The 22,690-nt window shown below is 43.0% G+C and overlaps 1 protein-coding gene across 10 annotated transcripts in view; it reads right to left on the minus strand.

Moving 5' to 3' along the window:
- The window catches only part of GCNT2 (glucosaminyl (N-acetyl) transferase 2 (I blood group)), an 85,396-nt gene that overhangs the window by 41,465 nt on the left and 21,241 nt on the right, over positions 1-22,690 (minus strand). For 7 of the 10 annotated variants that reach the window (XM_043540131.1, XM_043540133.1, XM_043540128.1 and 4 more), the window contains 2 exons: positions 13,999-14,068; positions 11,166-12,440 (listed from right to left, as the gene is read on the minus strand). In XM_043540131.1, coding sequence (XP_043396066.1) covers positions 11,166-12,087 — 922 coding nt within the window. In that variant the 5' untranslated portion in view covers positions 12,088-12,440; positions 13,999-14,068. Of the gene's footprint in view, positions 1-11,165; positions 12,441-13,230; positions 13,366-13,998; positions 14,069-22,690 lie in introns of all 10 variants that reach the window. The other 3 variants (XM_043540134.1, XM_043540132.1, XM_027826677.3) reach the window with 2 other exon arrangements.

Consider the following 22,690-nt stretch of genomic DNA (forward strand, 5'->3'; position numbering starts at 1 on the left):
TCAGAGCATAAGCTTTCTTGGGCTTATTCTCTAATAACTTTGTTAGTCTCTAAGGTGCCACAAGTACTCCTGTTCTTTTTGCGGATACAGACTAATACGGCTGCTACTCTGAAACCTGAAATATGTGAGTAATGTTGAGCATGTCAGTAAAGTAAATGGGATATTCATGTACTTAAATCTTTTGACAGGTTTCAGAGTAGCAGCCGTGTTAGTCTGTATCCGCAAAAAGAACAGGAGTACTTGTGGCACCTTAGAGACTAACAAAGTTATTAGAGAATAAGCTTTCGTGAGTTACAGCTCACTTCCTTCCCCACTCTGAACTCTAGGATACAGATGTGGGGACCTGCATGAAAGACCCCCTAAGCTTATTCTTACCATCTTAGGTTAAAAACTTCCTCAAGGTACAAACTTTGCCTTGTCCTTGAACCCTATGCTGCCACCACCAAGCGTGTTAAACAAAGAACCAGGGAAAGAGCCCACTTGGAGACGTCTTCCCCCCAAAATATCCCCCCAAGCCCTACACCCCCTTTCCGATGAAGTGAACTGTAGTTCACGAAAGCTTATGCTCTAATAAATTTGTTAGTCTCTAAGGTGCCACAAGTACTCCTTTAAATCTTTTGTGGATCAGGGCTTACTTGCCAAAGCTTCCATGTTCCCTTCCTCTGCAAGAATGGAGGGGAATATAAGCATGGAAAATGATGTAGGGTAGCTACATGTGGGGACCACTGGAATAAGGGGAGGCGCTGGGAAAAAATTGATGTCAGCATCATGTTCCTCTTCCAGGGCTAATCTCCATGTAAAAATATGGGATCAGCTAATGTAACTGGCTAGTACACCTCAGAATTGCTCATATTCCTCTGTGTCTTGTGACCCATGGCTGAGGGTATGTCTACAGTGGAGCTGGAGGTGTAACAGAAGTGAAAGCAGAAGTGTAGCCATGGCATTGTGGGCAGCAGTATGGACTAACTGCTTGAGTAGGTACCGAGGGTTTCAGATGGGATTGTGTGCAGGTGGCTAGCTCATCCCACCGCTAACACAATTGTGGCTACACTTTATCCCAGATGTATCTACCCACGCTGGGAATTACACCTGCAGCTCTAGTACAGACATATTCTGGGGAAGACGTGACTTCAGAGGCAATGGCAGTATGGTTATCATTCAGATGTGATGCTGTCACTTGGACGGAAGGAAACTGTAGTGGAGTGCTGATAGAACTTTTGCCTATTGGGTGAGGGAATCCATTGCTTTGGACCACCGCATAAGCTTTCACATGTCGTCTCTTGGGTGAGACATCCACATTTATGCTGTTTTTCTGATTTTTGTTTCACCATTCAGTCCTACAGTCAGACTATTGCCATCAAAATCAGACAGACATACACACTCTCACATTTCTTGGTAGTCTAACACTATGGTGGCAAACTGTGAATGCTACCATATTTTGGATCCTTCCTGTTCCTAGAGGCACTGGGTCAAATCCTCAGCTGTTGAAGTGATGCCAATTTACATTGGTTTCACAATAGGCTAAGAACCTGAAAAAATGAGGGGTGAATCTAATATTTCACACTCATGTAGACATGATATGAAATCATATGTAGAATTCGTAAGATGATGGTGGGCACACAACTTGACTTGATGGGGCGGAAAGGAAACAGGGTAGTTCAGTATGTTGCTGATGGGATACAGAGCCTTTCACTTCTAGATCAGGACAGAAGCATTAGGAGGAGGGATTGATTCTTTCTTTAAAAACACATGAAGAAGATGATAGAGCTGGCTGGAAAAAGCTGATAAAAATGGAAACAAATTTTAGTGAATCTTTTTTTTGCAACATCCATTTCCCCTTTTTTTGCCACATTTCCTGACCAGCTGCAGTGGGCATCATTTCAAAAATTAAGTTTTGGTAATAGTATTGAGGACTGATGGTCTAGTGGTTAGGGAAGTAGCTTAGGAGACTGTGACGGTGCTAAGCAGAAAACTGCTTAGCCAACCCTCTGTTACTCCAGCTCCAATTAAGGGAGGTGAATTGGAGCTGGGTAGATCACCTAGCCCTGACTGGGGAAGCTGGAACAGCTGTGGCCTCATCAGGCTGGGGCTGGATAAGAGCCCAGGGGAAGGAAGCCAGGCAGAGGAGCTGGAAAGAGGGAAGCTGCATTAGAGGAAAGGCAGTGAGGGGAAGTAGAGTGAGAGTGCGCATGCATGAGCTTGTCCCCTCTTGCCTGCCGGTGGACTGTAAGAAGGGGGATATGTGTATAGTGGAAAGGGGTGGGAGCACAGCCTGTAAATAAAAGCACTAGGTGAGCACTGCACCAAGGTCTCTGTGTGACTTTCTCAGCCCAGTGGAGGCAGGAGCTAGGAGGTCCCTGCAGAGACCCCATTACAGAGACCTAGATTCAAGTCCCTGCTCTACCAGACATCCTGTGTGAGTTTGGGTAAGTCACTTAATCTCCCTCTGTGCTTCCATTTCCCATTTGTAATATTTGGATAATAGTACTTCCCTACTTCACTGTGGAGTTGGGAAGATTAAAGACAATAAATACTCTAAACTGTACTTAGACAGCCTCTGTGCTGTGTGGCCAGGGGTTCAAATAGCAGGTTCCCCTCCTCCTGCTGGCTTGGCTGAGAAAGCTGTGCTCTCCCACAGTTCCCACCTCTCCTTGGGTAGTGTCATGTGGGCTCCTCAGCCTGTTTCAAGGTATTGCAGCCACTGTGTATGGGATTGGTGTTTGTAACAAGGCATGCTGGCCCTCTTAAGGACAAGCTGCACATACATGCCTGTCCTATTATTATTTCAGCTGAGAGCTAGGGGGGTTATAGTTCCCAATGGGGTTGCTACTTGGCCAGTTTTGAACTAGCCTGGCCAATTTTGTCATGCCTTTCTGGTGGAAATGTGCCTTTTCCCGCCCCCCTATGACACCAATGCTTTCTCTGTAAACTGTAGTGTACCCATGCAGTGGTAGCTGTGCAGCATGTAACTTGCAGAGCATGGCCAGCTTGGTGCCTGGGTCCTGTTCTGTGTGCCAGGAGTCAGACATGGCATCCCTATTGCTAGAGGGACCATGGGAATTAGGGGGTACAGCAAGGTATACTGGAAAAGGAGGCAGAGATACACATTTATTCTTTTTTTCTCTTGTGAGGATGAGGTCTGTGATAAGCGGTGGTGGTGGTGTCTCCTGGGGGAAATGACTGCAGGAACTGGAATTAGGAACTGTTTCCCTGGTGAGGAACATGGAAGGAGCCTGTGTGGTGACTGGCTATTGGACAGTGGGGCAAAAAAGGAATGTCTGGACGGGACTACATGAGATTGTTGATTAGGGTAGGGAATCTTAAAGGAGGAGCAAGTGAGGGAGAGGCCTTGGGCAAGATGATGTAGATGGGAATTCATCTAGCTGCTCATGTAAGAATATAAGAATGGCCAAACTGGGTCAGATGAATGGTCCATCTAGCCCAATATCCCGTCTTCCAACACTGGCCTTTCTGCCTTTCTTGGGGAGCTCAAGGCCAGAGCTTCTGGCTGAGACTGGGGGGAATTCCTCTGTATTTTCTGCAGCAAGGGGCCTTGAGAGATGGGAAGAAGATTACTTAGGAGGTTTGATTCTTTTGAATTTCTACAGGAATCTGGCAGGGGCAGAGATTTGGTTAAATTAACATACCTGTGAGGGAAATTGAGGCAGTTTTCACATGCAGACAAGGCAAGCCACTGCAGTGATGTCTTATAAATAAATACTATCAACAACCACACTAAGATGCATAGTAACAGGCCAAGTGGTGCCACTTTAATGCTCTCTACATGTCAGTTAGGGTGGTTGGTGGAATGTGGCATTTACAAGTAATCTGTAAAATATTTAATTACTGTGCTATGTCTGCAAAGGGTTAAATATGTGTCCATATGTCTCTTAAAATAGATGCATACAAAAAAGTGTTGTGCCCATTTCCTAGGGATGGGGCTAGGTAACACTTAGACCCTGACTAATTTGGAGTATGCTCAGGAACACCTGGAAGGACTGTGGATAGTCACCTGGTTCATGACATGCATGGTCTAGCTGCCTGAGTATGTACTTGGGGTACCAGGTAGGCTTGTCATGGCTTCACTGCTATCGTTACTCAGACTAGCTAGATCAAAGCTAACTCAGGTATGTCTACATGTGCTGCACTGACTCATCAAATTGCAGTGTAGATGTATCCTTGGTTTGGAGGGGCTAGAAGGAAGTTTAGCTCTGCCTGTGTGTGCTGGAGTTGTTACTTGCAGTGTCCCAATAAATCCCTTGGTTTCTATAAGCAGGTATTACAACTGGTGGCAGTGGCTTCAAGATGGCGAAAGCACTTTTGCCTGAGAAGAAATGTCATGCAGATGAAACTGGAATCTGAGTACTGAGCATACTTTGAGCTGTTGGTCTCTGCAAATGAGTGGACGACTTAGAAAGCAGCATAACACCTAGCAATGTTCTTAAATGGTGATGCTGAATCTTATTATCAGTAGCTTCCCAGTGGGGATCATGGGTATTTCAGACAGTTATGCAAACACTTATACGACCACAATGAGGGGAATTGGCCCTTTTGAAATCCTGGAAGGAATGGCAAGCCAGGAGGTGGCAGGAAGGGGAACCCCTACAGAGTTACTTGTGTGCATTAAGAAGATAGTTTGAGTGAAGCAGAATGTGCTGTGCCAAATCTGGAACTGGCAATGCAAAGAGGGGTCTATGCCCAGCCATGAGAGAGTTTGTGTGAAAAGTCAGTTTATAAACAGTGGAACAGGGGACTTTCGTAACCTTCTGGTGAAGGAGGAAAACATACTAGATAAACTTATGGAACATATAGGCAGAATTTAAAAAGTGAAAGTAGAAATTGAGGTTTCCTTAAAGGTACCTACTGTTAATTCCCAGGCCCAGGGTGACTCCTTTAGACCAGATACAGCACTGCAAAGAAGTATTGCTAGGGAAGTTGCTAAAAAATTGGAGAGGCCCATGTGCAAGCTATTTGCAGGTGTCCCATGGGTCAGATGAGAGACGTTGTCTCTCCACCATCTGCAAATGTCATCTGGCCTGGGACCCACTCAGGAAACAAAGGCCACTGGGGATGAAATTGCCCAAGTAGAAGGAAGCCACACCAGGGAAACTAGAAGTTGTTGATGCAGCAGAGTCACCATCAGCAGCTATTAGAATGGCCCATGTGAAGAGTTACTCAGATACCTGGTACTGTGTGTCTGGAGTAGACATCAGTGACTGAAAAACCACAATGCCATTTGATTCAGAATCTCAAATAAGGGAAGGAGCGGGAGGGCTTAGAGCTGCCTCTACCATGCTGAAAAAGTGACAAATGAAATGCTCCCTGTGGTGGCTCAGGATAAAGTTGTGAAGTCAGGTCATCATGCAATAATAGCCCTAAAGGTAAAGGCTGCTGCATTGAATCTGTAGGAGTTTTTGAATCTATAAATATCTATTCAGGATTGTTGTTCAGCAGGACTCTGTTTCAGGCTGGACCAGAGGGGGAGTTCTGGGTAAGAGCAATTGCCTTACTGACCACAAGGTGCAATTAGTGGAAAAATAAGATTGCGTGGACGCTGTCCAATGTAACTGGTGCCTTGAAGCCTCTCACTGCGGCAGAAGTCAACAGCAGTGAAGCAGCCCAGTCAGTAGAAGAGCTAGGGGTTGACTTGACAGAAGCATCCATCGAAGGCAACAAAAGGAAGCAACTAAACAGCTACTCTTACAGAATGCTGGTATGTTCTCCATGAATGTGTCTAGCTGTCTGGGTTTACATAACACTGCCCTCTACTGGATATGAAATCAGACTGAATGCATCCAATGAAGTGAGCTGTAGCTCATGAAAGCTTATGCTCAAATAAATTTGTTAGTCTCTAAGGTGCCACAAGTCGTCCTTTTCTTTTTGCGAATACAGACTAACACAGCTGCTACTCTGAAACCAGACCTATTCAAGTAATTTGTGAGTTCCACACAGTGAGTATCGTACAGCAAGTAGCATGTACCACTCTGAAATTGGCCGCTTCTGCCTTTTGTTTTTAGTCTTATAAACAGCAGTGATAACATTCTGATCTATCCCTATACAAACAAATTACAGATTTTCTCTTTTTAAGAGCTGTCTGGCAGGTAAAAAAGAATAAACTAAACTACTTCAACTTGTAGAACTTTCATTGTATATAATCTTTTTCAAAGTGTCACTTAATGTTACTTAGCACTTAATGTTTGTTCAGTTCCTTAAACACTTTAACTAACTTCATGTCAACCATGTGAGTCAGGTAGGCACTGTTGGGCAGACTTTTAAAATTCGGGTGCCTAAAGTTAGGTGTCCAAATTTAAAAATTCAGGGCTTGATGTTGCACTATTTTCTTCCTCATGCAGTCATTTGAACTATGACAACTGGATGTGAAATGTTGTTATGCAGACGTAAATGACCCCACAAGGAACAAAGCTGACCTTTTGGCCATTAAATTGTATTTTATATATGAGGAAATGAAGAAAGTGAACTTCACTATCTCTAGGGCTGGCTGAAAATAAACATTCTGTTCCATGAAATATTTCAAGGTTTAACTATTTTTGTTCTGGGGAGGGAGACAGATACACACACACCCCTCTGCCACCAGCCAGTATTTAGAGCACTGCCTTGATGTGGGAAACTCAGGTTCATGTCCCTGCTCTTTACAAGCTGAGTCTCCAGGTGAGTGCCCTGACCACCAGCCTATGGTCTCTCCAGTTGTGACCATAAATTCAGCTGTGGAAAATTTTCAGTTTTGATAAATGAACGTTTTCTGACAAAGTCAAAAAAATTTCGGACGAGCTCTAATTACTGCTTATGAAAGGAACTCCATTGAACTCATAGGGGATACTGCTTATTTACACTGATGTAAGTGAGACTAGAATTTGGCCCTACACATCTTATTCATGAGTGTTCCTTAGTGTAGCAGAGAATGAGGGAAACAAAGCAGTAATATACCCCCAGAGGTCTTGAAGAGGGACTTATGAGATCCATGTTTCAGCAACTAGGACACAGTCCTCTCTATAGGAATTTGCCCAGCTGTGATATTTTGACCTACATCTATTTGAAGTTATTGAGCATTTCCTTTTGCACAGCTTTCCTCTCTCCCCAAGCATTACCTGTTGCAAACATGCATGGGTTACTATCATGAGTTCCATCCAGTTGACCTAATCTACATGTTCTTCTGAGGAATACAGCTGCATATACTGACTGATATAGCTGAGGAAAGTCATCCCACTAGGCCAGAGCAGGTAAAAAGTTCCCCTGGTCTCATTCCCAAGAGCCAACTGCAATGTGAGTAGTTGGGTAAAGAGGAATCTTTGCTCCTTGGAATGGGCAGGATTGTGCAGCTAAAAAGGCTGACTAGAGTTCATGGCCAGATCTGGGCCAAGCTGTTTCCTTAATGTAGTAACTCATTTCACTACAAGAGGACCTTATCTCCCATTCTTCAATACTTACACACAAAATTCATTGTTACAGGTCACTCACATTAAAATATAAGGATGTCTTTGTGCTGAATTGTTTTAGCCTTTAAAAAACATACATCCCATGGATACTTTTAAGACCTGATTCTCCATTGCCTTGTGATTGTGTGCAGTCACTTCCACCTGTGCAAAGTGAGAGTTTAAACTGCAATTCTGATTAGATAGCAACACATTTTGAATGCACTTTTCACAACTGTAATGACTACTCAAGGTGAACCTAGTGTCATTGACTACACCATCAAACTCTGTTCGATTTGTCTTGTTAAGAGGGAATCTTCTGCATTTTAGTATCAGCTGAACACCAGGGTATTCAGGAAATGTCTTCCCCTATGCACAGCATTATACAACTGGTGCATTGGGAAGGGGGGGTTACTTATAACTGTATGCAAAAAGTGACACCTAAGATAGCAGGAAAAAATATTTTAATTATTTCCCCTCCCCCCCCCCCCCCCATGTAACTTCCTTTGTATGCACTTGGCAGTGCTTTGTGGACAGTCAATAGTCAGCTTCACTGTGCAGGGATGTATTGAGATCAGCATTTGTGCAGGCACTTAGGGTCCTCGTCCTCTCATATACAGACATCCGAGCTCAATGTCTGGGTTCTGTAACCAGAGGATGGCCTCTCTATCAAAGGAGGGGAGGTGTTGTAAACCACCCTCCAGATGTCGGGTTGGGCACACTTCCAGCACAAGTTACTATTTGTGATGCTGCCCCAGAGTCACACCAGGGGGAGGAAACCGGGCCAAGCCAGTGCATAGTTGCAGCCACTCTGGATGAGCCAGGAAGTATCCTGTTAAGCCTGACCCTGGTTCAGTGATCAAGTAGACAACTTTTGAGTGCCTTAACTCAACTTAATAATATCTTCATGTAGTTTTGCGTGTGTGTAATAAAAGATATCCTGGAGCAATTCATACAGTGCCAAATTAATTCCTGTGCAGAAGCCCAGCACAAGATTTGGGTACCTTTGCAGTCCCACCTAAGCTTCAAAACAGGGCTTAAAGAGAGGCTGAAGGGGTGAATAGGTCTTGTACTGGCTCTCTGCACAGAAGCAATATCACCCACAATTTTCCTTGCCATCAGTGTGGTTGAATTGTTGTATAGTGTAAGTCTGAGACAAAAAGTGGCTTCACCGGTCACACTACTTTATGCTTGTCGAAAATCAAACTTGTGCATCAGGGTGGGGTGGCGGGGGATGGAAGTCAAAAGAGAAACCCCACGTGCCGCAACAGGCTTAGTTAGCTGAATCTGCCCCTCGTGAGCAACAGGGGTCAAAATCATAGAGGTGAAGGGGGAGAGAAAGAGTAAGTACCAGAGAGGGGTAGTAAGGAATCACCAACAAGCTGATGGATTGACATCTACTATTCATTTTACTATCGCCCCAGAAACTGATATAGCATTTATGCCGTTACTGGGGGAGATAGTACCTGAAGCAGAGTGGAAACAGCCAGACTAATCACACAAGATCCTGATGCAGGAAAGTGAAAGTGATAACTTGAGAAAGAGTGCTGGGGTTACAAGTAGGGGGCAGTTGCTGCAACTAAAGCTAATGCCTGTGGTGACTTGGGCACATTTGTAAGTCAAAATAAATATTAGTCAACGACACGCTGCTATTCCCCCTTACCCCCTCCATTAAGACTTTACGTTGCAGGTATTTGTGTCACATCATTCTGATTAACAGCAGAGCAGACATCCAGCCAAAGAGAAAAGATTTGGAGGATGAGATAAGAGTTTTCCAAATACCAGGCCCTGAGGGTGGAAGGAGGAATGAACTAAAGCAATAAGGCCCATCTACATTACAAGCCTAAGCATGACAGTATGCTGTTGTCTGGCTTGGTCAGAGGCATTATTTTTAGTATATATTATGTTTATTACAGTAGTTGGCCAGGGCCAAACCAAGAATGGGTGCCCATTGTGCTAGGCTCTCTCCAAACACACAGTAACAGAGAGTCCCTGCCCTTCCGTGTTCTACCATGGTTTTGGATTTGTAGTGTGGACAGGACATTATCACAGAACCTTGTTAGAGAAACATGTAAGATCATTACCTAGACTGTAGTGTTAGGATATAGATATTCAGGCCTGTCTGTAAAGGCCTATACTCTAAGAATTTAGGTGTATTCTTATCACTTAGCTAGTTATAGAGGTATAAAAGAGAGAATCAAAATCACTGTCTGCCGGTGTAAGGGCCTTCTCTTACCATGACAGTCAGAGGTCCTGTTCTTAGGCTAAGGCCTTTGGCTAAGCAGCAGAGGCAGCCATAAGCTGGGAAGCGAACGGTCACATCCTCACATTCCAACCTAGTCACATTGAAATAAGATGCTATTGGGCTGTTAGGAATACAACCCTGTCCTGATAAGGCCTATCACCTCCAGAGAAAGGGAAGTGCCTAGAAGATGTAAAAGGAAACTTAGTTTGATAGCATCCTGTTCGGTAAGAACTCACTTATCAATAGACACAGCTGGGAAACCCTTATGTCTTTATAGATGTAGTTGTGAAATCACCACTTCTGTATTGTTTTGTCATTATAGTTCCCACTTTGCTATTGTTTATTTGCATGGTCTCTGTCTGGTTCTGTAATTGTTTCTGTCTGCTGTATAATTAATTTTGCTGGGTGTAAACTAATTAAGGTGGTGGGATATAATTGGTTGGCTAATCATGTTACAATATGTTAGGATTGGTTAGTTAAATTTCAGTAAAATGATTGGTTAAGGTATAGCTAAGCAGAACTCAAGTTTTACTATATAGTCTGCAGTCAGCCAGGAAGTAAGGTGGGGATGGGAACAGGGAATGGGCGTGGGGAAATTGGAATCATGTTTTGCTAAGGGGGAAATGGGAACAGGGACACAGGTAAGGCTCTGTGGTGTCAGAGCTGGGAAGGGGGACACTAAGGAAGGAAACTGGAATCATGCTTGCTGGAAGTTCACCCTAATAAACATCGAATTGTTTGCACCTTTGGACTTTGGGTATTGTTGCTCTCTGTTCATGCGAGAAGGATCAGGGAAGTAAGCGGGTGAAGGAATAAGCCCCTAACATGTAACATGATTCCTTTAATACAGTTCTGTAACTATGTTGTCCCATCTACACTACAAACAAAAAGAGTGATAGAAAACAGTTTCCCCTCACAGTAACAGGCATCAGTGATTGACAAGAATGAAAAAAAAAAAAAACACAAAAAAAAGACCATTACTTAATTTGCTTAGTGCCAAAAAACTTACTTCCCCCCACAAAAGAGTGAGCAGCATTTTGCAAGCCTGTGTTTAGGTAATCTGATGTTAGCAAATTAGGGGCCTAAATTTGATTCTATCAGATACACACAGCAGCACACTTAATGCCTGCATAGAGGCCCTACTGAAGCCAATGAGGTCTGCCTACACTGATCCAATTGCAGGATGGGAGCAATGATTATGATTAATGAGTGACTAGGATATGTACTTTATGAAATATGTTTTATATTGGCTTCATCTCTAACATGTGAGTCATCCCAATTAACATTGCTTCCTCCTTTTTATACATAACACACAGCTTTGTATAAATCATCTATTTATGACTGCCTAGAAGTAAAGTTCTCACCCCCCATTTATAATTAAATAATAGAAAATAAAACAATCCACTTTGTTTGCCGTACAGTAGACCTGTTAGGCAGAAGGATTACATAGGTTAATAGAGAGGACATAGTGGGAGAAAAGTCATACATACCTGGTATCGAATTGAGTGTCACCCAGAAATGTTCATCTGGACTATAGGTGTCCTTGGACCATGCAAGTAAATCAATGGCACGCTGGTCTCTGAGAACAAACTCGGTAAAGTCCCTTGTGACAGCAATATAAGCAGAGCCAAAGTAGATGATCAGATTGTGTGGAGGTGGTGCTTTTCGTACAAAGGTCCACAGCATGAAAGAAGCGAAACTGTATATTTGTTCCCTGTGGATATATTTGGTCCTTCTGATAATATGGGCAGGAGGCAGACGTCCAGGAGTGATGTTTTTCCCTTTAAATCTTTTCAGATACTGAACTATTTCCTTGTTGGTTTTCAAGGGAAAATCTTGTCCACATGTGTTGAGAAGGTACTTCCACCGAACTCCTGATTCCAGCAGGTCTTTCATGCAGTTCAAATCCGCCTGAAGTCTGGATATTCCAGCATATACCACTAGCTCCATTTTAGAGGCAAGAAAAGCATTGGGAAAACAGTTCAATAACTTTTCCACATCTTGCTTAAACTTAGCAGTTGCTTTCCTATCCACATGGATACAGTAAACGTTTTGGGGCATATAAATAGCCCTGAAAAGTCTTTCAAAAGTATCAAATTCCTTATGAAGGGTTATGATATAAGCCAAAGGAAAGGCCGCTTCTTCTGCCGAGAGAGGGCTGGTTATATAGTGATTGTGAATTAAGTATTTGGTGCAACTGGTTCTCCCAAATGACATTTTTAATGTGTTTTCTTGTACAAAAAATGCCTTCTCTTCAATAAGTGCATTACAGGCTTCTGCTAAGATAGAACTTCCTGAGAGGTTCAACTTCCAAAGGTTTTTTTGCTCAGGTGAACTAATAGTATAAAGAACTAATGAAACTGAAATACTAAGAACAAGCACAACAAAAAAGCAAAATATCCGTGAATTCATTGTTACTTTTAAAAAGTTTTCCCCGCTTAAAATATTGTAAAAAGAACAGAGTACAAAACATAAATCACCCACCAACTCGCTCTATTGGCTGCCTCCGTACAGAGCTGGTTTTCTGTTGAAGAGGATGTGGTTTCATTCTGATGCGTGCTATGTGACAGGTTTCAGAGTAGCAGCCATGTTAGTCTGTATTCGCAAAAAGAAAAGGAGTACTTGTGGCACCTTAGAGACTAACCAATTTATTTGAGCATAAGCTTTCGTGAGCTACAGCTCACTTCATCGGATGCATCTGTAACCATCATCTTGATGAAAAGGGTCTCAATGGGCTTGTAGATTGAAAACTCTTGTACTGCATTCTAAGATTTAAACAGATATAATTCCAGTTAGTGGTTTGGTAAAGAGAATACAGGTTTAAACATTTTGGAATGCCCATGTCTGATCACCATTTGCCCACTGACTTTTTTTTTTTTTTTAGAAACTTCTCTATCATTTCCGTATCATAACCATCCCCATCCCCCACACAGACTACAAGCGTCAATAATTAATTTGCACTCCTGTTAGCAGAATCAGCAGAGGCTGCCAGCGACTGAATAGAGACTGGGAGTGGCTGGGTCATTACACAAATTGAATCTATTTCCCCATGTTAAGTATCCTCACACCTTCTTGTCAACTGTCTGAAATGGGCCATCTTGATTATCACTACAAAAGTTTTTTTCCTCCTGCTGATAATAGCTCATCTTAACTAATTAGCCTCTCTCAGTTTGTATGGCAACTTCCAACTTATCTGTATGTGTATATCTATATATCTTCTTACAATATGTTCCATTCTATGCATCCGATGAAGTGAGCTGTAGCTCACGAAAGCTTATGCTCTAATAAATTTGTTAGTCTCTAAGATGCCACAAGTACTCCTGTTCTTTTTGTGGATACAGACTAACACGGCTGCTACTCTGAAATCTGATCCCTAGAAGCGACTGTTCAAGGTTAGAAATATTTGTGGAACAATTGGGGGAGAGTTTATCTATTCTGTGCTCAAATAAAGGACTTAGTTATAGCAAATAAAGGCTGTCTCTACAGCTGCTGGTCTGGCACTTTTCATGAGCATTTAATCCACTCCATTAAAACAGTTATTAACATCGCTGCTACCCCTGCTAATTGGGAGAGCAAGCATGCTGCTTTTGGCTCCTCAGTGGAGTTTGCTTTTTGAGACCCACCCTGGGCCTTGTGGTCTCTTGGTTTTCCGATTGTACTTTAGAGCTGCCCAGAAAACAGAATTCCCTCCTGTGGAAATTGTTGAATTTTTAAAAATAATTGTCCTGAAATGGGACAAAAAGGACAAAATTTGAAATTTTTCACAAGAGGAAAATTTTTAAAATAATTAGTTTTGGGGGAACCAAAACAGAATTTGTAGTTTACTTCCTAGCTTCTCAGGGAGTCAGGCTGACAAGATAGGCAGGGAGCCAGGGGACCTGGGAAGCCCATCAGGCCAGCTTCCAGAGAGATGCAGGTCCCAGGATCCTTGCAACTCATCAGACTGGCTGCCAGGGAGCCGTGTTTCCATGAACATTTCAATTTCATGGATCCAATATTGTCTAATGAAAAATATCTGTTAGAAAAATTTTGACTGTACTTTGCTTTAATCTTCACTGGTAGCATGAAGAAATGTTCTACTGTAATCCAAGTCCAATGTGGTGTGTTGCACCTGGATGTGACATTATATGCGACAGGTAGTGAAGGAACAAAAACTCTTCAACACAGTGTCCACTAAAGTCTTATTCTTAGCTGTCTCTCTGCTGTTCCCCAGGTTCTCATCAGTCACCATTAACAACTCCATCTGTTCCTCCACCTTGTCTCTCTTGCAACTCCGAGCCAGTAATAACCAGACCCTCCAAAAAGAAGAAAACACAAGCCTACCTGGATGAGAGAGCATACAGAGCCACACTCTGGCACAATGCAGCAGGGATCCACCAACACTCCAAACAAACTGGAGGAAAGATAAAACAGCACATCAGTGAAAATGCCAGCTCAGGCCACGTGGTCCAATAATACAATTACAAATAATCCAAATGTCAGGTCTTCTCAAGGCTAGAAAACACCATTTAAACAAATATCAGAGACCAGACAAAACATTTCCTGCTCTGCTGCCATCTCCATACGCCTTTGTGCTTCAGGCAAGTAATTTCCTAACGAGAGGTGGTAATTTTTGTTATTTGTGAATTCCTAATAGACCCAGAGATTTAAACAAAAAAGAGAGCAACTAAGTGACCCCTTTAGTTGCTAGCCAAGCACATTTTGTAAAGCAAGCATTCCCGTTACAGAGGCACGCACTCGCGCTCTCTCTCTGAATAGCCACAGTATTTACAATAGTGATGTGTGCTTATCTTAGTACAGATCTGTACAAACAACCCACCATCAGACTTTGCAGTGCAAACAGAACTGTGTCATCTAACTCATCCTCCAGTAGTACTCCTGCTGTAGGAAAAGTAGGCTATTGCAACCTTTTTTTTTATTTAAAGTTAATTTAGTGATGTTATATTACACCATTGAGGGTTCAGCTCTGGCGCCTACAGTCTCAAGTTCAACAGAGTTAACTCTGCTTGTTTTAGATCTAGAGCCATAGGAACCCATGAAACCATGGGCAAGTAACACAACCATAAGAAGGTCCACTATCTTTTATCAGTTTTATTAAAGTTACCAACAAAGTTACAAATATCACAGCATATACAGCTCCTAAATATATCCATGCACCAGTTATAACTACAGACGTACTCACATCCTCCTAGATAGGGTTAGAGTCTGATGGCTCTCTCATAGATTGACCATCAGTAAAGGGATGGTTCCTGCTGGAGTTCTCCCATAGGAAGTTCAATTTTCCCACTCTGGGCACCCCTTTTTATAATGTGATTCTGCTTATACCTACATTCTGCTCATGCACATGAAAGTGTCAGTGCTCTTTTTCCTTATTGGTCTGATGTCCTCTAGAAACATAAGGGATCCTGATTTCGATCAATCATGTAGGTTCTCTCTATTCTCATCAGCACTGATGCACAACCCGCATCCTGTGCTTAAGACACATGTTGGAGACAGATGTGCCTCTAGATCATTTTTATTATTTAAAACATTAAAATGAATCTTCTGGCTAATTTTTCACAATATTACCACTTGGTACCTCTTTTCCGATAATCTTAGGACATCAGGTTATTCTTCAGGCACTTTCTTATGCCAGAATTTCTTGTTTTCAAAGCCTAAAATAGCTAAGCTAAAATTTTGCAGGCCTCATCCTACAGGTCTTGCATTTCAGCCTTTCTCACTTAGATAGCTAATACATGATTCCCTCTAAATACTGATCAATTTTAGACTTCTATAATCCTACAACTTAACTCTATTCAACATGCAATGATTAAATATTACATTATATTAATTAATCATAACATCACACAATAAATGGATAATAAACTAAAATCACTGGCTACACTGTAATTAAAAACCAGTTATCATAGAGCAGCATTTCTCAACTGTGGCCATCAGGGGCTTTTCTTGCTGCCACAGGCTCCTGGGCAGTGATTAGGGGCAGGGAGGGAAGCAGCAGCCCTTTCCCCAGGGCTACCAGCAGGGGTTGGGCCCTGCCCCTCTCTGGAGCCAGAAATGCTAGAGGGGCAGGCAGCCCGTGTGAGTTCCCCACCTTCCTAGGGCTGGTGGAGCTGGGGCTTCTGGCTTCAGCCCTGTGGTGGCAGGTGGCGGATGGCAGGCTACAGCCATGGGGTGGTGGGCTCTTCAGTCCTGCATCTTAAATCTCCATCTGACGCAGAACCGCGTTCAGAAGCACAGGCTCCTGGACCCAGCTGGCGGGGGGCGAGGATAGTTTTTGGGTCTGAGCTGGGGGAGTTTGTCAACATAATTCCAAACACAGAAGAGAAATCCTCACCCCATGTCAGGCTGGTTCTGGCTAGTTTAATAGGTTGATTAGCTTGTGCTGTCACTAATTATTGCTACACCCTTTCAGCCTAAAATAGCAGAAGAGCCTCCTTGAAAGACTAAATACTCTTTCTGGCTCTCCCCTCTTAATCCCAAAGCTGTGTTCAAAATAATGACCAGAGATTGATCACTGGCTGGATTTTCTTAGGGTTTCTTCTGCAGCAAAGGCAGACTTTGAAATGCACAAACTAGAGATGCTCCCCGCTGAAATGCTAGTTAAACAGTCGCTGCCCAGCAACTAGTGCTACCCAAATCATGACATTAATGCTCATATAAGCCATTGGCTGCTTTGGCTCATATGCCTCTTCCCCTGTATTCCAATCTCACTTCAATAGTTGCTTGCCTGGATAGGGTGGCAGAAACATTATTACAAAGAAAACAAACTCAAGTCCCTTTATATTTTAAAGTAATTAACCACTGGAACAATATAGCCAGGGTTCTGGTGGATTCTCCCTCGCTGCCCATTGTTAAATCAAGACAGGATGTTTTTCTAAAAGCTCTGCGGTAGCAATGATTTGGGGACAGATCTCTAGGCTGGTTTAGAGGAGGGCAGACGAGATTATATCTCTATGATCCCTTCTGACCTTGGAATTTATGAATTATTCTGGTTTCTCCGCTTCCTGGGGGGGTCAGACACATGGAGTGGGTCTGATCTCTCTGGGAGAAAGCAAGAATTACACTGATGCCCAGCGTGCAGGCAGAGCTGGAGCTGTGGACTAAAAGTGAGCACGTGGATTCACATCGCAGCTTGCTCTGCCTTCCCCGGCACCTGTGGAATGCAACAGGCACTGAGCTGCAGGTCCCCTTTCAACACAAAGGGGAGACGTGTGGGTTGGGGGCGACCCCAGCTGTTGATCAGAGTGATCACATGTCAATCAAGTTTCACATCTATAGCGAAGGGGTGATCGCAGTGGTGCAGGGGGATACCGGAAAGGGATTTCTGTGAGTCCAATGGATGTAAAATCAGCTGTACACTAACACTGATGGCTCCCACCCCCGAAGGGCCCCCATCAGTCTGTGCTGGTATCCAAAGAGAGCAGGGGGTGAAGAGGAGCGGGCCAAGCCGGGGACCCTTTGGTGCCTGGGCCAGCGCCATGGTAAACCCAGTACTGGCTCTGGTCCCCAGCTGCAGAGCTTAAGCCTGGACCCACTGACCCTCACTGCCTCCCCCAACCCCCCATCCATCTCCCTGGCCCCCAATGCCTTGCTACCTACCTCCCCATCCAGGGCCTAGCTTGCCGGGATTTGTAAATTTTCTGTGAAAAGTGATATTTGTATGTTTGTTAATATCACTTTTCACTGCCTCCCAGCTAGCTAGCAAGACTGCTGCTGTGAAAAATGATATTAACAAACATACATATATCACTTTTCATAGCAGCAGACTTACTAGCTAGCAAGTCTTTAAAAAAGCAAAAGAAACAACAACAACAAACAACATGCAAAGCACCTTATTTTTGTTTCTATTCTGTTTAGGCCCAGTAAAGAATAGAGACAACTGTACGTTATTTGTATTATTGAGTTTTCAAAAAACCCAAACCCTTGCATAAATAAATGACAATGATTTGGACGTGTATATGTGCATATTTATTTGTTTTTCCTAAAGTTGAGTATTTTAGGAAAAATTGTAGAGCCGCCACCAGCAAGAGTTGGTGGCCACACTCTGAGGCCACCAAAAAAATTGTTGTGAGAACCCCTGAAGGACCCGTTAGTGCTGATGCAAGGGTCAGCTGGCTTCCATTTTAAAAACTTATCATATTTGACTGGAGTTTATAAATTACTGTTGTACTAGAATCATGAAAAAAGAGCCTTGTTTTATTGTTTTGTTTGTTTAATTATTGTTTGCCTTGTGGTCGCAACCAATGTAACTGATCTGAATTAAATACTTCATTTTACAAATATAAATGCATGTGTTTAACTTTGTGAACATGAGTCCAATGAGAGTACTTACATGCGCAAAGCTAAGCATGTGTTTGTGGGATCAGGGTTCACGAGACACGTTCAAAGAGGAATACCAGGTTTAATCATCTATTAAAGATGAACATTGTAAACTACATGTATTGATGAGCTCAAAATTAAATTCTAGGTCATTGGGGGAAAATATATCTAAACTCAGTTGCCTATGTAACCTGGGAAAGGAGTGGCCATTGTCCACGATAAATGTTACTATATCTCCAAGCTGTAATAAAAGAAAAAAAAATCTTGCTTACTTACCTAGGGTTAGCTTATGGCTTTGGCACAAACCCTATATAGAAGGTGCTGGAAAGCAACAACACGTGGAATAAATTATGTCTCCTGGAGGTATTAACTTCAGAAATGTAGGGCTAGAGAGGACCTTGGGAAGTCATCAAGTCCAGACCCCTGCGCTGAGACAGGAACAAGTATACCTACGCCATCCCTGTCAGGGGTTTCTCCAGCCTGTTCTTAAAAACTGCCAATAATAGGGATTCCACAGCCTGCCTTGAAAACCTAATCTACAATTTAACTACCTGCATGTTATAAAGTTTTTCTTAATACCTAACTTAAATCTCCCTTGCTGCAGATTAAGCCAATCACATCTTGTTCTCCCTTCAGCGGACGTGGAGAACAATTGATCACCGTCCTTTTTATAACAGCCCTTAACATATTTAAAGACTGTTATCAGGTCCCACCTCAGTCTTCTTTTCATGCCCAGTTCTTTTAACCTTTCCTCATAGGTCAGGTTTTCTAAACCTTGTATCACTTGTGTTGCTCTCCTTGGGATTCTCTCCAGTTTGTCCACCTCTTTCCTAAAGTGTGGTGCCCAGAATTGGACACAGTACTCAAGATGAGGCCTCACCAATGCTGAGTAGAGCAAGATAATTACTTCCTATGTCTTACTTACGACACTCCTGTTAATATACCCCAGAATGATATTAGCCCTTTTTGCTATTGAATCACACTGTTGACTCATATTCAATATGAGATCCAGTATAACCCAGCAGATCTTCTTCCGCAGTAATACTGCCTAGCCAGTTATTCCCCATTTTGTAGTTGGGCATTTGATTTTTCTTTTGTAAGTGGAGTACTGTGCATTTGTCTTTTTGAATTTCATCTTGTTGAGTTCAGACCAATTCTCCAGTTTACCAAGGTGATTTTTAATTCTGATCCTGCCCTCCAGTGTGCTTGCATCACCTCCCAGCTTGGTGTCATCCACAGATTTTATAAGCGTACTCTTCACTCTATTATCCAGGTCATTAATAAAAATATTGAATAGTACTGGACCCAGGGCTGGCCCCTGTAGGATCCCACTAGATACGCCCTCTCAGTTTGACAGCGAACCATTGATAACTGTCATTCAACCAGTTTTGCACCCATCTTATAGTAATTTGATCTAGACCACATTTCTCTAGTTTGATTATGAGCAGTGCTGGGTTTACAATGGCTCCAGTGGCTCCATGGAGCTGGGTCCGTGCTCACAAGGGGCCCCAGCCTGCTCCACTTGCACTGCGCCCCAAGACCCTGCTGTGTTGGGGCACTAGGGAGTGGGGGTTCAGTGTGGGAGGTGCTGGGCAGTTGTGGGGCTGTGGGCAGGGGTGGTGTTTGTGCAGGGTGCCTTGCATTTGTGGGTGGGTCTGGGGGGGCACTGGGCATAGTGGGTCTGGGGTGGCTCCGGTCATAGGGAGTTGGGGGGTGTTGGGTGGGGTGGCTGTGTGGTGTGGCATTGTCCCACCCCTGAGGGGAAGAGGCATGCTGGCCGCACAGGGCCGGGCAGGCCACTATGCGTCTGGCAACTGCCGGTTTGTAAATAGTGCCCTCGCATTGGGCGGAGCGCAGCCGCCCCTGCCACGCCATGCCCCATTGCCTCTGGGTGTCCCCTCACTCTGTGGACTGACCTCCCCACACCATGCTCCATTGCCTCCATGGGGGCCCACAAATATGTTTGGCACCGGGCCCACAAAAGGTTAATCCGGCCCTGATTATGAGAATGCTATAGCATATCTAGTGCTTCCTCCTATCTGCTACGCTTGTCAAAGAAGGAAATTAAGTTGGTTTGGCATGATTTGTTCTTGAGAAACCCATGCTGGCTATTCCTTATAATGCTATTATCCTCTAGGTATGTGCAAATTGATTTTTTAAATAATTTGTTCCAATGTCTTTCCAGGTATCGAAATTAGGTTGACTGGTCTATAATTCCCCAAGGCCTTTTTGTTCCCCCTTTTAAAGATAGTTACTATGTTTGCCCTTCTCCAATCCTCTGGGACCTCACCCATCCTCCGTAAGTTCTTGAAGATAATTGCTAATGGTTCTGAGATTGCTTCAACTAGTTCCTTAAGTACCCTAGGTTGATTTTCCTCAGGGCCTGCTGATCTGAATATATCTAATTTATCTAAATATTATTTAACCTGTTATTTCCCTATATTGGCTTGCATTTCTTCTCCGCTTTTGCTAATATTAATTGTGTTGAATATCTGGTCACCGTTAACCTTTTCAGTGAAGACTGAAGCAAAATAAACATTAAACACCTTAGCCTTGTTAATGTCATCAGTTATTAGCTCTCCTTCCCTGCTAAGTAGAGGATCTACACTTTCCTTTGTCTTTCTCTTTTTTCGTGCTCCATCCATTGAGCCAAAGCCGTAAAGAAAGCGAGTATGATACTAGGCCATGATTCAGGACAGTACTTAAGAACATGCCTAACTTTTTGCGTTTAAAGTGAGGCATAGGCTTAAGCACCTTGCTAAATCTCAGTCTCTGCTTGCATCACATTTATATGGCATAAGTCCAAAGATGATATTTATCTGTATTTCAGATCATGGCATGTGCTTGCCAGATAGAGAGGAAGATAAGCTCCCTATCCCAAAGTGTGCAATTTCAGAAGAACAGCCAGTTAAAGAAGGAGGGGAAGGGATGCATCATACAAGCCAAATGGTTAGGGTGATGACGGGCACATGTTTCCTTAGTTATGTATGGGGGGGTTAGTTTTTCAGGCAAACATGCTAAATTTGTGTCTCCCCTGCATCCCTCCATAATTCAACCCCCCCTTGAGGTCCTCCCACCCAAATCCAAGCATCATTTCTGGAGTCCACATGCTCCTCACACCAATATTTCAGCCCCTCTCTCCACACAAAGAAGTAGTTTACTCATAAGACAATAAATTAAACAGATAATATGCTGCCCACTGTCTGAAGCACTGAGTAGACCACACTTCATCTAACCTCTTCTCCTTATCACATACTGACCTAAAAGTTGATTAAATCTCTTTGAGACCTTCTTAGGTCCATCCCATGTTAGACACACCTTCTTCCAGCTCCTTGTATACAGTGCATAACAAAGCTTCCCTACTGGGCTCAGTAACAACCTGTTGCTCATGCATTAGTATGCAATACATTATATATGTGTTTGATTTGGGTTTGTGAACAATATAAAACCAAAATATTCAGTATGTTCTTGATGAATTAACAGGTATTTATGGCTACTCTTAACCCCATCCATAGTATACACTGTATAGTTCTGGACATAATGTACTGTGGCTCATTTATGCATAGAAAGAAAGTCGATGGTTAATATTTGAGACCAAAAGTCACAACTAACTTGGAAACCAAAAGAGATTCAGAATCCTACCTGGCTGCAGCACAGGTCTGAGACAGAGAACAGAGCATAGACAGGGATGGGGCTAGGAATGAGAACTGAGTGACTGACCTGAGCAGATCACTGAATTAATAGAATTATTTCCTCCTTCTTTTCTCACTCCTCCATCCAGTTTCATTCCTTTGGCTTCCCACTTACTCTCTGCATCAGTTGCTTCTTGTATTAGTGAAAAAGGGTAAGGTCTTTTTTGTTCTCCATCAGGAGAAATTCTGGTACTCCGTTCTGGCTAGGTAAATAAAAGCAGAAGCGAAACTCCTGCTCCTTTTGAAACCACAGTACACACTCAGCTGCCTAAAACAGGTCATGCCATTTCAGGTTTTGGACACACCTCAAAGAGAGAAACACAAGTGAGCATATCCAAAAGGCATTTTGGGTGTGCATCTGCAAATGTATTCTTGGTAGGGAAGTCATCAGCTTCAAATATTTATATAAAATAGTTATAATATATAAGTAAAGCACTTGATGCCAATGGTTGTAATTGAAGAAAGGGAACAATTAACTTTCCTCAGCATGGAGGTACTATATAAACTTAGAAATATAGCTCAAAATGTTCATACCTCAATGCCTAAATGTAGGCTTCTTGCAAAAAATTGATGTATTCTGTAAGACTTGTGGTAACATGCTCTGGAACTTCAATAAGAACACACATACAAGATTAAAACTGAACTCTGAAACTGCACCTGCTTATGCTTTCTGGGCCTGATTCTGATTTCATGTACACTGGTTTAGTACCCTTGCCTTCCGTGGAATTACTGTCTGCGCAAGTGAGACACCCTCTTTAGGGATCTGATTCTACACCCTGTAAAATCAATGGCAAAATCCTAATTTTTGTGGGAGCAGGAGCAGACCTTAAATATGCTTCCATTCATACAGACACTTGTGTGGGAGGTCAGAGTGTTCTGAGTGCAATTCCAGAGGCCTGGCCTGGGAAACTGAGAGATTTAATTTGGGAATTTGGCCTTGAGCCTGGAGGTTGTCTCAACTCAGGTAGGAGTTCGTCATTCAAGTCACACAAACAATATCCAGG

This window comes from Chelonia mydas, chromosome 2, assembly GCF_015237465.2.
Source record: "Chelonia mydas isolate rCheMyd1 chromosome 2, rCheMyd1.pri.v2, whole genome shotgun sequence".
Lineage (NCBI taxonomy): Eukaryota > Metazoa > Chordata > Testudines > Cheloniidae > Chelonia > Chelonia mydas.